The 13,277-nt window shown below is 39.1% G+C and overlaps 1 protein-coding gene across 5 annotated transcripts in view; it reads left to right on the top strand.

The window, feature by feature from the left end:
• Positions 1 to 2,020: 2,020 nt before the first annotated feature.
• PRKG2 (protein kinase, cGMP-dependent, type II) overlaps positions 2,021 to 13,277 on the top strand; it is a 21,882-nt gene continuing 10,625 nt past the window's right edge. For 4 of the 5 annotated variants that reach the window (XM_017744257.1, XM_017744260.1, XM_017744259.1 and 1 more), the window contains exons 1-7: positions 2,021 to 2,550; positions 4,824 to 4,990; positions 6,644 to 6,757; positions 9,415 to 9,520; positions 10,747 to 10,810; positions 11,458 to 11,535; positions 12,566 to 12,660. In XM_017744257.1, the coding sequence (XP_017599746.1) occupies positions 2,057 to 2,550; positions 4,824 to 4,990; positions 6,644 to 6,757; positions 9,415 to 9,520; positions 10,747 to 10,810; positions 11,458 to 11,535; positions 12,566 to 12,660 (1,118 nt within the window). In that variant the 5' untranslated portion in view covers positions 2,021 to 2,056. The remainder of the gene's footprint in view (positions 2,551 to 4,823; positions 4,991 to 6,643; positions 6,758 to 9,414; positions 9,521 to 10,746; positions 10,811 to 11,457; positions 11,536 to 12,565; positions 12,661 to 13,277) is intronic. The other variant, XM_017744258.1, reaches the window with a different exon arrangement.

Raw genomic sequence — 13,277 nt, 5'->3', positions numbered from 1 at the left:
CTCCGTCGCTCCCGGGCAGGTTTTGGGTCTATCCGGTCCCTGGCCCCCTCTGTCCAGCGACCTCGAAGGAGCGTGTGAGGTGCCCTGTAGCAAACACGGTGCAATGCACTGGTTTGCCTTTTGTCTCCTGAGCTGTGGGTAAAGCTGGTCAAACCTCGGAGGAGCAAGGCTTTAAGTTTCCTGCTGGAATTGACTACTGCAATGTTGAATTACCAAAATCACCTGCCAGTCTTTTATTGATTCCTGCCACATACATGAGTTTCCTACACAAGTGGCCAGTAAAGGGCACCATGTGGAAAGAGGGATCTGTCAGATCCGACTGCTTGTTCCATTGTCCACTGACAACTGACTGTGCATATACAATGGGAAGACAGAAGCTTCTAACACTCTAGTGTGTTTGATAGATTATGAACTCCAGTCATCACACAGTAAACCTGCTCTGTTTCTGGATACAATCCAAACAGTAGGTTTTTCTGTGCCCTGGGGCAGTCACTCTGCCCTATATAATTTCAAAGTGTGTTGGATATCTTTTATTTGAAATGCAGTGACTGCCACTGCATATCGTAGCAGAGACTGTTACAGTGCTATGATGTGTTTCCCATAATTTCCTCTCTATATTGTAACTTTTAGTTTATGTTGGTTGTTGTTTGGGGTCGTTTTTAAATACAGTTGCATGCTGAGGTAAGATTTTTGGTTAAGCCATGTGCAGTGACACACAGGTCCCTCTTCAGAGTTATTTGGTTCGGTACCCTTGTGTGCAATTTGTTTAAATCCTTCTGTGCAGTACAGATTTGCCTTCATTTCTGACATACTACCCTGTTAACAGGCTGAAGCACCAGCTGTCAAAATGCATCTGTGAAACTGGCACAAATGAAAAATATTATTTAAAGTCACAATAAGCAAGACAGAGCTGAGAAGAAAGACTATTTTAAAGAAAACTAGATTTGGAATGTGAGGTACCCTGTCAACTATTTCAGTTCTGACCCACTGAAGGCTGTAAACTAGAACAGAACCGTGCATCTGTTAAAAGTATGATTATACTAACAAGTAAAAGCAAATTGCTGAAGCTTCCCAACTTGTCATTTCATCAACATACCTTGTCAAGGACATGTCCTTATCCAGTTTCAATAAAACAGTAAAAGAGATTATCTTAATCCACATCACTTGGGATTCAGCCTGAAAAAGGTCTCCTTCATCCATGGGGCAGACAAACAGCTACTTCGGGCCTGCTGATGCCTGACCACAACAGCAGCATGATTCCTTGTTCCTCTTAAAATGATCCAATGAAATATGCCAAAGATTGTGTCCAAGGAAGAAGGTGGGTCACTGCAAATCTACTGAAGGCTGTTGGTTGCAACAAGTGCTTTTTTGAGGCATAGGTGCTCTGACAGGAGCACAGAACATTTTTTTTTCCTGGTCACTTTTCATGAGTAGCCAATGGAAGGGGGTAATGCCCCATAAAAAGATAATTGTTCCTTGACAGTAGTAGCACCTGTTACGCTAAAAAATATGAGCCAATTTTAGATGGGTAAGTGAGCTGCAGAAATGATGCCAGCTGCCTGTGTGTTAACACATATGCTTACTAATCACATATCCTTTATGCCAGGCAGGTATGTACCCACTGGTTAAATTAGTCTGTGTGCACAATAATTATTCCTCAGTGAGGAAGTGATCCAACTTTTATTTTTTGCTTCTAACAGTTTTCTTGCTTCAACAGTCAAGCACAAGCTTTTCTCCTTCCTGCTGTTTGTTTTGTCTTTGTTAGGCTGATAGCAGCTTACACATCTCTCAAACTCACAAAAATTGAGTAGTAGCCATGAGATCTTTTGCTTTGTTTCTACCACCATTCCCTACCTCTTCTCTTTGCCCTTTACTCTGCTGACTTGCAGGACTGGAGAGGATGAAAGCAATCAGCTGTGTTTACTATGGTTGCATACAGCAAATTCAGCTGCCAGCTAGTTACTAAATTCACTGCTCACCATTCTATGATTTTATTTTTTCTTCGGGAATGAAATAAAACTGCAAATTTACTTTCTCACCTAGGTCTCTGGACAAAATGGGGAATGGATTAGTGAAACCCAAGCACCTGAGGCAGCCAAATAGGCATGTGGCAAACCTTGCTATTGGCTGGGCTGCCAGCCACAAGTTTCTGATGGACCCATGCCTAGGCATCAATGTGATCAATGGGCAAGCTGATGTCCTCTGCAGCAAGGTACTTGAACTGGAAAAGGAGCTGAAGAGAAAAGATCAGCAGTTGCAAGAGAGTCAAAGCCATGTTGCTGAGCTTCAGTCACAGCTGGCTATGCAGACGAAGGTCATAGCAGAACTCACCAAGGAGCTTCAGAGCAAGTGCATACAGTTGAACAAGCTGCAGGATGTTGTTAGGACTCAAGGAGAGCACTTTCTTCAGCCTTCTCCATTTAAAGTTTCTGCTGATAGGAGGAGAGGAGCCAAGGAAGGTGTATCTGCAGAGCCAACAACACGACTGTGTGATTCGAGCAGGCAAACTATGTTTTCCCTTGAAAAAGCAACAGTCCGAAAGGATTCCAGGTGAGCTCATTTCAGAGGGCTTCTATGCTTGTGTTACAAGGTTATTACTTTTATCACAATTATATCCTCTCCTCATGATAAATCAGGATTAAAGTATTCATCTTTTTCATTTAGGCTTTGCAGCTGTGATAGACGCTGGTTGAGTTTGTGTGTAACTTTAACCAAGGATCATCTGTGTCCCACAGGTTTCAGATGAAGAGTGGTGGGTAGCCTCTGTATTTTAGATGAGAATCTTACCGATTTTTTGGGATTTAGCTTTATTGCCACCTTCCTCCTGCCCTCCAGCTTCTGAGGGTCATGGTGCAGGAACTGAATTTTCCTCGTTCCTCTTTGAATCCAATTACACTTTCTAGACTCTGACAGACCCAGAAATATCTGTGGCCACAGCTGACCTTGCAGACAGAGGTATCAGACTGGTATCCTTAAGCTTAACTTAGACCCTCTTTTACCTTGCAGTGTAGACATAACCTGAGAGTCTGTGGTGGTAGCCAGACTCTACCTGGACTTCAGCCAGTCACTTAAGTGCCTCAGATTTGTGGGGAGCTTTATTATTCATGGCATATCTGAGTCTGTACCATAGTAGACCTGAGAGTTATGAGACTTGTTTTCTCATCCATCATGTCCAGCACTGCACCTTAGAGGGTGCCTCATGAATCAGAAAGGCTGCCTGAGTCACCATAAAGAGCTGAGAACTTCAGCTAGCAGTGTTTTTCCAGAGTAAGGGGAACTGCATTAATATTTTATCACAAGTACCTGGGTAGCTTAAATCATTGTTTTAGGAGCGTTCTGTTTGTAACCTGTCTTCTCCTTGGCACGATCCTTGTGCTGCAGTCCACCACATGGTTTTCTAGGGTGCTTTCAGAGACAGAATTGCAACAGCAGTGAGGAGTAAAACCAGGAGAAGAGCCAGTGGATTAGCAAAGTGCAGCAGGCAGAACCAAAGCAAGTATTGCAGCTTAAGCAATCCAAACGTAATGCACATCATTTTTTGATGTTGTAGTGGCCAAAGTATTATTTGATCTTCCAAATACTTTGGAAGCAGACATATGCCAAAAAAATCACCACAAAGCTGTGCTGCTGTGCATTGCTATGCCTCTGAGTTAGATAAGCCTGTGATACACATGCACTAAAACACCATCACCTTGTTGTTGAGACAGCCAAATGCTGAAAGGTCCAAACATTTGGTTTCCTTATCTGGACTCTAAATACTGTAGTAGGTCAAGTTCAGAGAGTTCAGACATGTAAGAACAAAGCATAACCTTCACTGTCTACACAATTCTGTCCACTGTAATTAGTAAATACTGATCCTTTATCCTGACAGTGTCCATAGGGGTGTTTGGAGTTGCTGGTGTCAGTAGCTGCCTCTCCTTTACATAGAAAGGACTTAATGCAGCCCGACTTCTGCACAAGGTAACTCCACAGTGTTGCTACACAGCTCTGAAAGGAGCTCTCTCAGAAGGAGGGGAAGCTCCATGCTGTGCTCTTGAATCTGCATTGAGTCCAGAGTGTCACCGGTCCCTTTTAGAAATAATTGTAAAACAAATGGCATAATTTTATGCTATTCATATGGCAGGGTTTTGAGTGCCATACTTTTGTTTGGAGTATCTCAGCATGAATGGTTTTAATGAAAGTTTTAGAAGCATAGTCTCCTATTCTATAGGAAGCCTTTGTGCTCATTTTACCTATTGGGTTATATGCAATTACTGTATTTTATTGCAGAATTGTGTACATGATGCAGGCCAGGGTGAATCAAATTAGCAAGGTTGGTTTTAGCTGAAAACTAAGTTAGAGCTTATATTCCAATAACCCTATTGCTTTCAGCAGAAGCTAAGTTATGATCCCTATTTCTAAACACAGTCCTCACCATAGCTACTTGGTTTTATTTTCCTGCTTCATCTCATTGCCTTCACTTATTTTCAGTCATTACATGGCTAGTATCAATGTAAATGTATTTAGGTGCCTTAGGTTTGTTCATTCCTGGATTGTCCTCAGGAGATTTTTCCCACATAACCTAGTTTTGATGACAACCTTGCATTGCTTTATGAATACAAACAAGAAGAGGCCTTAAATGCCTCAGAAATCTTGCCAGGGTTTTGCCTTTGTCAACATCAGGAACACTAACCACGCTACCATCGCACAAGGTCTGGACAAGGCAGTCAGAGCAGTGTGTTAGCAATGAGAGGAATCCTCTTGGGAGGCATGAATGTTTGGTGAATAACGTACCCCAGCCATACTGGGTATTTTAAATTTTGTGGGTTTTTGTTTGCAACCAGTGAGAAGAAGCTTATCACAGATGCCCTGAATAAAAACCAGTTCTTGAAGAGACTGGAGCCTCACCAGACACGAGACATGGTGGAATGTATGTATGAGAGGACGTTCCAGCAAGGCAGCTACGTCATCAGACAGGGAGAACCAGGCAACCACATTTTTGTGCTCAAAGGTGAATATTGCTTACTGGTACAACACACAAGTGCAAGAAACACGAAAGGGGTTTAGAAGGTTTTGCAGGAATTCGCAGTGAGGGTGTTTGTGCTCCTAAATAATTTGTCTCTGCGGAGGGCAATGCAAGTTTTACCTGTGACTTTTATGAAACAGAGTGAGAGCAATAAAAAGCACCTTGGAAACATGACTCTTGATTTAGTGTTTTCTCATGACCTTTTTCATTTCTGAAGGCCCAGAGGCCAGGAATTTCTTTCTGTTGTAGGTGTAGCCAACCCTTTCCTCTCCAGAGGAAGAACAGGTATTATTTAAAATACTGAGAACTGCTCAATGGTGAAGCCAATCCTGAAATAAACTTACTTTTCAACATTTATAAGATACCAGTTTTCTGTGTTTGGGAAATTGAAACATGAGGTCTGCATTTACTGTTCTCAAAGCTGAGAGGTTGTCTTTTTTTACAAAAGAAAAGACCTGCTCGATTTTTTCTGAAAAAAAACAAAAAAAAAACAACAAAACAACAAAGCAAACAAAAAGCTTTAGGATAAAAGACTTTCCTAAAATAATGCCAACAAGTCTGCAGTCATTTGTGCTGACTGCTACTGTGCCTCAAATTGCTGATCAGCTATAGTGGACCCCAAGTTTAACACCTGGAATTTGCTCCTATCAGCAATAAGTTATTTCATCATTAAAAAAACAAAACAAAAACAAAAAAAAAAACCCCCAAACCTGTATTTGTGATTAATTTGCATATTTCATTAATTTTGGGTCACTAAGAGGCCCAGAGACACTCATGCATTGGAGCTCATACTGTAAGGAGTATGTTCTGTTGAGGTAGGAATACGTAAGCAGGAGCAAACTGGTATATGTTGGAAAGCTCATTTTCTGGCTTCATATGGATGGGTTAGTTGGAAAAAAATGATGGTAACTGTGCTAGGAAAACATAAATGTTACAGGAGAAAAGAGGAGGCTGGATTTGTGATGGGGTGGTCCTATTCTTGTGAGATAAAATGATAAAATTTTGAAAACAGATGAAATATGAGAAAGGAAATGTGCACCTGGAACTTTTGCTGGCACATTAGGCCTTTCTTGAGGAAATGGTGTGTGCCTTGGAGAGAAAAGGGCACAACTTTCATAGCATGTTTAAGGGAAGGTTTTCTGGAGCCATAACCTGTGAAGAAGTTCAGACTTTCTTTGCCTTTTGCTGGTGAGGCTCAAGAGCCACTTCTTGAAGGAAGGTTTAATGTGGTTTTAATTTTTCTGCCCTCTCCTTTGCATTCTGCACATATATACTCATGCCCGTGTATGAAGAGACAAACCATGAGTAATTTCTCCTGTGATCATTATTTTAAGACTTTTCTCTTTACACCACACTAGAGCACCTGAACCACTAGTGAGTGGCTTGTTGTAGCAAAGGTTTATCCCATCAGGATTTAGAATGACCCTCCCTTCCAGAGCACATCTTTAAGTTAGCAGAACACCTTAAAAAATAAGTCTTTACTGGTTTGTACCTGTGTTTCAAAGCACTTTTTGCATCATTGCTCCCATTCCTGTGTTCCAGGGAGCAGCAAAGTCAGGAATATATTGATTTGTTTTCCATTCACTCTGTGCAGCTGAGCACAGGTTTAATACCTATTATCCTGATGATTTTTGACAGAGGGAAGTCTGGAAGTCTTTCAGCAGAATAAACTACTCTCCTCAATACCTGTGTGGACAGCATTTGGTGAACTGGCCATTTTATACAACTGCACACGGACAGCTTCTGTGAAAGGTACCTGAGGTTATTTACAACAACATCACTCAAAATGAAAACTATGTATTTTTTGTGAGATCCCTATTATATCCAGAGTTTCCTTGAAGTTTTCATTTAATAGATATTTTCGTGTCTTAGTTATCTACAGTAAACTCACATATTCCTTCCATAAGTTACTTCTGCTTGGGAACTCAAATAATACAATGCTGTGAATATAATTCCATCCCTGGCATAACCCTTGATAAACAATTAGGCACCTCCAAATTGTGCTGGTTAGCCTGATCTGTAGCATACTAAGTACTAGGGGAGGATTGTGCTTTAATTTTTGGATGCTTTAGCAGAGGTGATGGTCTTTGGTTCTTATGTTCTTGTGTCAAATGCAACCCTGAGGATGAAATTACAGAGTTTGAAGGCGTATTAGAACCATGGTGTTTTTAGTAGAGCAGATACAGTCTAATTCAAGAGGAAATAAATTATGCAGGAATTAGTTGCTTTTGTATTTGTTTTAGTGTCATCATTCTGTTGCTGAGTCTTGCCTAGATCCATTTGCAGCTGGCGGTTTGGTGACTGACCAGGATGGAGTTGTTAAGTGTTGCTCTGATACAAATATCTCTCTTCCTGTATAAGACAGGGTGTTCATCCATTGAATACTCTGATTCCCTTTCCAACATGCCATAATTGCTCTGTGACAAACAAGTAAGTGACTAAATATGGTTAAGTTCACAATTTTTCCACTCTCCACCGTTCCATAAATATTACTTGTGTTTAAAGACTAATTTCTGTTCTTGTCAAAATCTGCAGGGACTTTGTGCTGCCAGTAAGTATGAAGAGTTCATGTTGACTTAGAAAGGAGCAAATGGAATAAAACAAGAAGTTGTCTGCTGTAAAAGCTTTTGGTCTTTCTTCCTGCACCCAGTTTAGGCACTTAATCATTGCTGGCTGTGCAGATGGAAGTTATTACATGTAATCTGTTTTTGTTGCTGCCTGATAAACAGAACAGCATCAGTAATGTGATTATTTTTCTTACTAGCATGCTGTTCTAATTGAATATGTTCCCTATTTTTCTTTTTTGCCTGCTGTATAGTATTAGCATTATAAAGTAGTGTTTCTGCATAATAAGATGTCAAGCTGCTTTAGACCTTTGTTAGCATTAATTGGTTTTGAGGTAGGACAAGATTTGTCCAATTATGGACAAGAAAAGGTATTTGAATACTTGAAATCACTGCAGAAATCTACCCCTCCCCAATAGCTTTCCTGTGATCCTTGTTGTGGAGGAAGAGCAGTACAATGCCATAACTGAGCATGAATAGTAAACAAACATGTGAAAACCCTTTCTTGATGCTGGATCTCCTGACACCCTTTTCCTGCAGTCTTTGAAAACTCACAAGTGAAGGATTTTATCCAAACAGCATTTCAGTGGCTGCTGCTACTCAGCAGCATCTTCACAGGCAGTAGCTGTATTTGAAATTGGCAGTGTGATTTACCCCTATGGTTCTGAATTTCTCTCTTTTTTTTTATCTCATCTTTGAGATTTCAGGTGTTTTTTTAACTCTATAACTGCTTCATTTAGTTAAGTACAGGAAATACATTTGCAATAGGCTGGATACTTGCAGTGTTTTCTTCGTGCAAAGTAAACTGAAAGATGTCATCTAGGAGAAAAATAAAACCAAAGTGACACCTTTGTTCTCCCATCCAGCATCCAAAAATATTTTTTTATCTATTTTGGTAAATGGCAGTGCATATGTGTATATTGTGTACAAGGATGAATGACTGTGCATCATTTTAAACCTGGCACTTTTCTTCCCTGTAAAAATGATTCTATGTTGATGATAAATGGAGGAAATCAATTTCCCTAAATTTTTCTGTAAATTTTATCTCGCAGGAAACACAGTTTTGTTCTTTCTTAGGGCAGAAGGAAAACTGCTGGATAGGGTGTAGCATTAAAAGAAGAGATTAAATTTAATAGAATCACCTTTTGCTTAAAAAAAATTAGAAGTGCAACATGTTCTGTTCTGTCAATGATTGCACTCAAAGGCTGCTTAGTGGTTTCCATCTTTGATGCTGAATCCTGTGCCTGCTTACTGTATTAATAATTTTATTATCTTTAAAAAAAAATAATGTTTTTTGCCTTATAAAATGGATACATTGAAGAAAAACCTGTGAAGCACAGGATTAAATGAAATTAAATGTATTTCTTGACCTCTGTTATTTCTATCTTCATGCATATCTCACAAACATTTGCATATAATCTGAATTAGAGTTAGATCCAAGCCACAGCATTTAACATCATAGGTTTTGGAAAACCAACCACGTTCTTGTTTCTTTCAAATCAGCTTCTTTGCAGTTTGCAGCTTTTGAGTACAATGACTGGCTGTGATTAGGGTAGATCTTCCCAAGTGTTCAGCCCTATCATTTTCAAGGCTGTTCATCCTCTGGAACATGCTCCACGAAGGAACCATTTGGAAATCTATTCCTTACTTTAGTGAGCTTTATTTAAGTGGGAATTGAATTCTTTTAAAAGTCTGATTACAATAGGTGCTGGATATTTTAAAATTTGGCCTTGGGCCTTGTAAAATAGCTAGTCTGTCTTGTACCATGGCCTGATGCTGTAATATCATCCATCAAATAATTTGAAAACATTGCTGATTTTGTTCTTCTTTTTTGTTTTCTTGAAGCAATCACTAACGTTAAAACATGGGCATTGGACAGAGAAGTGTTTCAAAATATCATGAGAGTAACTGCACAGACCAGACAAGAGCAATACAGAAACTTCCTTAGAAGGTAAATATGATCAATTTCTATCTCTAATACTGCTTTGTGCTACTTACTAAGGTGCACAACAATACTGTGCCTGTGCTGTAAACAGAGAGAAAAAGGTGCTCTTCATGCAAATATGGCCTCAAAAGCTTGAATGTTTGGGGTTTTTTTTCTTTAAAGATTCGTAAGTTTTTCCCATTTTCACTGTTTTTCTCCTGCATTACACTAGGGAACTTCAATAGGTGCTTGAATGCATTTAAGTAATAGAGTAACTGTATAGGAAAGTTACCAGTTTAGAATTTGAAACAATGTAATAAATAAAGTTAAGTAAATATTCCAACGAATAGTTAGTTAGCTGCTGGAGTAGATGGAGGAATATTCCTTATCCTTTGGAGACTTGAATACAAGATCTGCATGTCTCTCAACTTATGAACTAATTCCAACATAAATTACAAGGATATCTGCAGAGCAGAATAATTCTCTCCTGCAGGGAACACTGAGAGTGGTGTCACACTTCTCCTTAGGAAGATGGTGAAGTTAGAGGTTCCAAACCATAATTAGCTGATGTAATATTTTCTTTTTAACAGAGAATGATCATTCTGTTATGCCTTTAAATCAAGATACCAAGCCTGGCCATGCATAGAATGTCTTGTGTATTTTCACATCCCTTTCCACCTTTGATTTCTATACACACTTCTTTGCTGAGCCTAAATAGATAGAAATTTATATAATTTTCTAACTTTTACAAGTCCAAGTGATCAAGGTGGGAGGTTTTTTTTATTCTTACCAGCAAGTTCACCGTGTTATCACTGTAATTGTCTTCTCTTTCAATAGTTGTCCAAAGAGTACTGAAATTATTAGCTTTGTCTGATTTTGCAGTCTCTGCAGTGCACTTGAAAATATATTCTTGAATTGCTATAATGTCTTGGGTTTGTAATTGCTGGATTCTTTTGAAATCAATCCACATGCCCACTGAAGTCCTTCCCCTCCTGAAATACAAAGTTGATTTAAAAACTGACCAATGTTTGCCACATTTCTAAGTTGTGCAAGTTTTGTTTATCTCAAAACCAAGATGAGAATGCCTGAACCTTAAGATTTAGTTGTATATTGTGTTCACCACCAGTTTAACTACTTATAAAATGTGACTGTAAAAATTGTACAGATGAGAAGAGATCATAAAAAAGGTGTTAATGATAACTACTTTGTGGGGCTTTTTTTTGTTGTTGTTTTGTATTTCTGTTTTCCGGAAGTGTGTCCCTGCTGAAAAACTTACCTGAAGATAAATTAACCAAGATCATGGACTGTCTGGAAGTGGTAAGATGTTGTTAAGTTTTTCTAAATAGTATTCAGTAAGCTTTCAAAATAACAAAGAAAAATAAATCAGCAAAAATAAAAAACAACCAAGCTTTTTTAATATGAGAGTGGTTTTGGAGTAATCAGAGTTGAATTTCAGGTTTGCAGGAAGTAATAACATTTAGTGACATAGAAGTAAATTATATTTTTGGCATCAAATGAGTCAAGCAAGTAGATAAGAGGATTTATAATCTATCCTTTATTAAGATTAAGTACAAAGTTGTTCTCCAGGACTCTTTTGGTAATCAAATTACCTGTTTGTGATGTGGATATGTAATACTTTCATATTCCTTGGACCACATACACTGCAAAATGTAAGGGAAGAAGGCATTAGGTCCCCAGCACATGAATCCAGCCAAATATCTGTGTGCCTTAGGGCTGCATTTGCCAGGAACCTTTGAAGGTAAGGGCTTGATATATAATCATAGCTGGGATATTTTTTTCCCAAGGGCAGTGGTAACTCTTTATTCTTTTTGCATGGAGGCATGAAGGTTAAACATAAATAGCAAGTTAAACATCAATGGAACATCCACATGTGCTAAGAACACTGCATAGTAACCTTTCAAGGATTTACTGGACAATATGGTCTCTCACTTGCCCCCCAACAGGAGTACTATGTGAAGGGAGATTACGTTATTCGGGAAGGAGAAGAAGGAAACACCTTCTTTATAATAGCAAAAGGAAGGGTAAGGCATAATAAACCTCACTTACAGAGTAACATGTACAAACACTTCCATCTCAAAAGCTGCCTTGAGGGGTGTGGTGTTCAGTAAAAGTGGTGCAGAGGGTTTTTGCACGTGCTTTTTAGTTCACAATACCGTGATAAAAGCCTGGAGCAGCGTTTCAGAGGTTCAGGGAGCCTAATTTTCCATTCACAATGAACCCATGTTATACTGTGCTAATTACAATGTAATTAAATTGTGTCCTGAGGCCTCTTGACTCTGCAGCAGAGATGTAGAGTCAATTTTTTTGTAAATGAGATTTGACCCTACATCTTCTCCTGGATGGTGCAATATCTAATGGGCAAAACATAGACTTGTGAGAAGTCTAAGAAGTAATGGTGTCCCAGGCTTAATGGAGAATGGCCTTTGAGGTGTCTCAGAATCCTTTCATTTGTTAGTTCCAGAGGAGCAAGGCAGCAGCCTTTATCCCTCAGCTGGTACCTTGGAGGCTGACATGGGACCCTAAAGAATTAAATCAGGAGAATTTTACTCAGTAGACTTCCAGGAGGATTTCCAATACATCTCTGTGTCTGTAGATATTCTAGTTTGGTTTTTGCTAACACAGGCATCAGCAGAATGTGCTATTGTGGAAGCAGAGTTTCATGAGGATAAATGTTATTTAATGCTTCTGGAGTGCTGTCTATTTAGCTGAGAAGACAAGAAGCTCATATGACATCTGCCCACTGTGGGAACTGAAGCATTTCTTAGTCTTTCATTAAAATGTGACTTATTCTGCTCTATTTCAAAAGGTATGAGGAGAAAATGTTGAGGGGTTGCCAATAATGAATATATTCCTTCTTCTCAGCAAAAATCAGGGAGGTGTCAGGGAATGTTTGGGTTTAATTTTTGAGAGGAAGGGGTAACTACATATATCTTTAACTCTTTCTGCAGCATTACTGAGTTTAAGACATTTCTGAAATACACAGAAAAGGAAGAAAATCATGGAATACTTCGAAACTTTACCTTACTAAATTTTTGTTCTTGTACTTTGCAGGTGATAGTTACCCAGAGTACTGCAGACCATTCACAGCCTCAAGTGATTAAAAATCTACACAAAGGAGATTACTTTGGAGAAAAGGCTCTCATTAGGTTCGTTCACACTGTCTGATTCATGATGTGTAGGATTTCAACTGTTACATCACCGAGTGTCAGATTCTACAGCTCATGGTTGTTTTGAATATTATCTTTCTTTTGATTGTAAAGTCAGTAGACAAAGGTAGTGACCCAATTTGTGTTAATGTTTGGAGGGGCTGCAGAGAGAACGTGAAAGTATACAGTTGGCATCTGCCTTTGGTTTTCCCTCTAGAAGTCAAATTCTGGCCCTCTGCATTGTGGCTTATTGCTTATACTGTAAAAACTGTGGTGAGAACTTGTGCCAGATGATTTCAGAATCGATAAGGTCCATCATGACTGGAATGAGCTCTTGTTTCCATTGCCCATGGCAGTAAGAAATGGAGAGAAGGGGTCACATAGTACATATTTACGTGGATGATTGAGTAGGGAATAGTTTGGGTTTGGGAATGTTTTATATCCAAGGATTATATTAGAAATAAGTAGTAAATCCTGATGTAGTGATAATTACATCTCACCCTAATTCCTTGGAAGGCTGCCAAAGGATGTCATGATCGAAACTCTACTGAAACTGGAAAAACCACTGTGCTAGACCATAATAAAGACTAGTAAAATGCAATAATTTTGTATTTGGT

Source organism: Corvus brachyrhynchos, unplaced genomic scaffold, assembly GCF_000691975.1.
Source record: "Corvus brachyrhynchos isolate BGI_N302 unplaced genomic scaffold, ASM69197v1 scaffold229, whole genome shotgun sequence".
Taxonomy (NCBI): domain Eukaryota; kingdom Metazoa; phylum Chordata; class Aves; order Passeriformes; family Corvidae; genus Corvus; species Corvus brachyrhynchos.
Note: the sequence above shows the minus strand (reverse complement) of the source record. Positions and strands in the feature narration are given on the sequence as shown.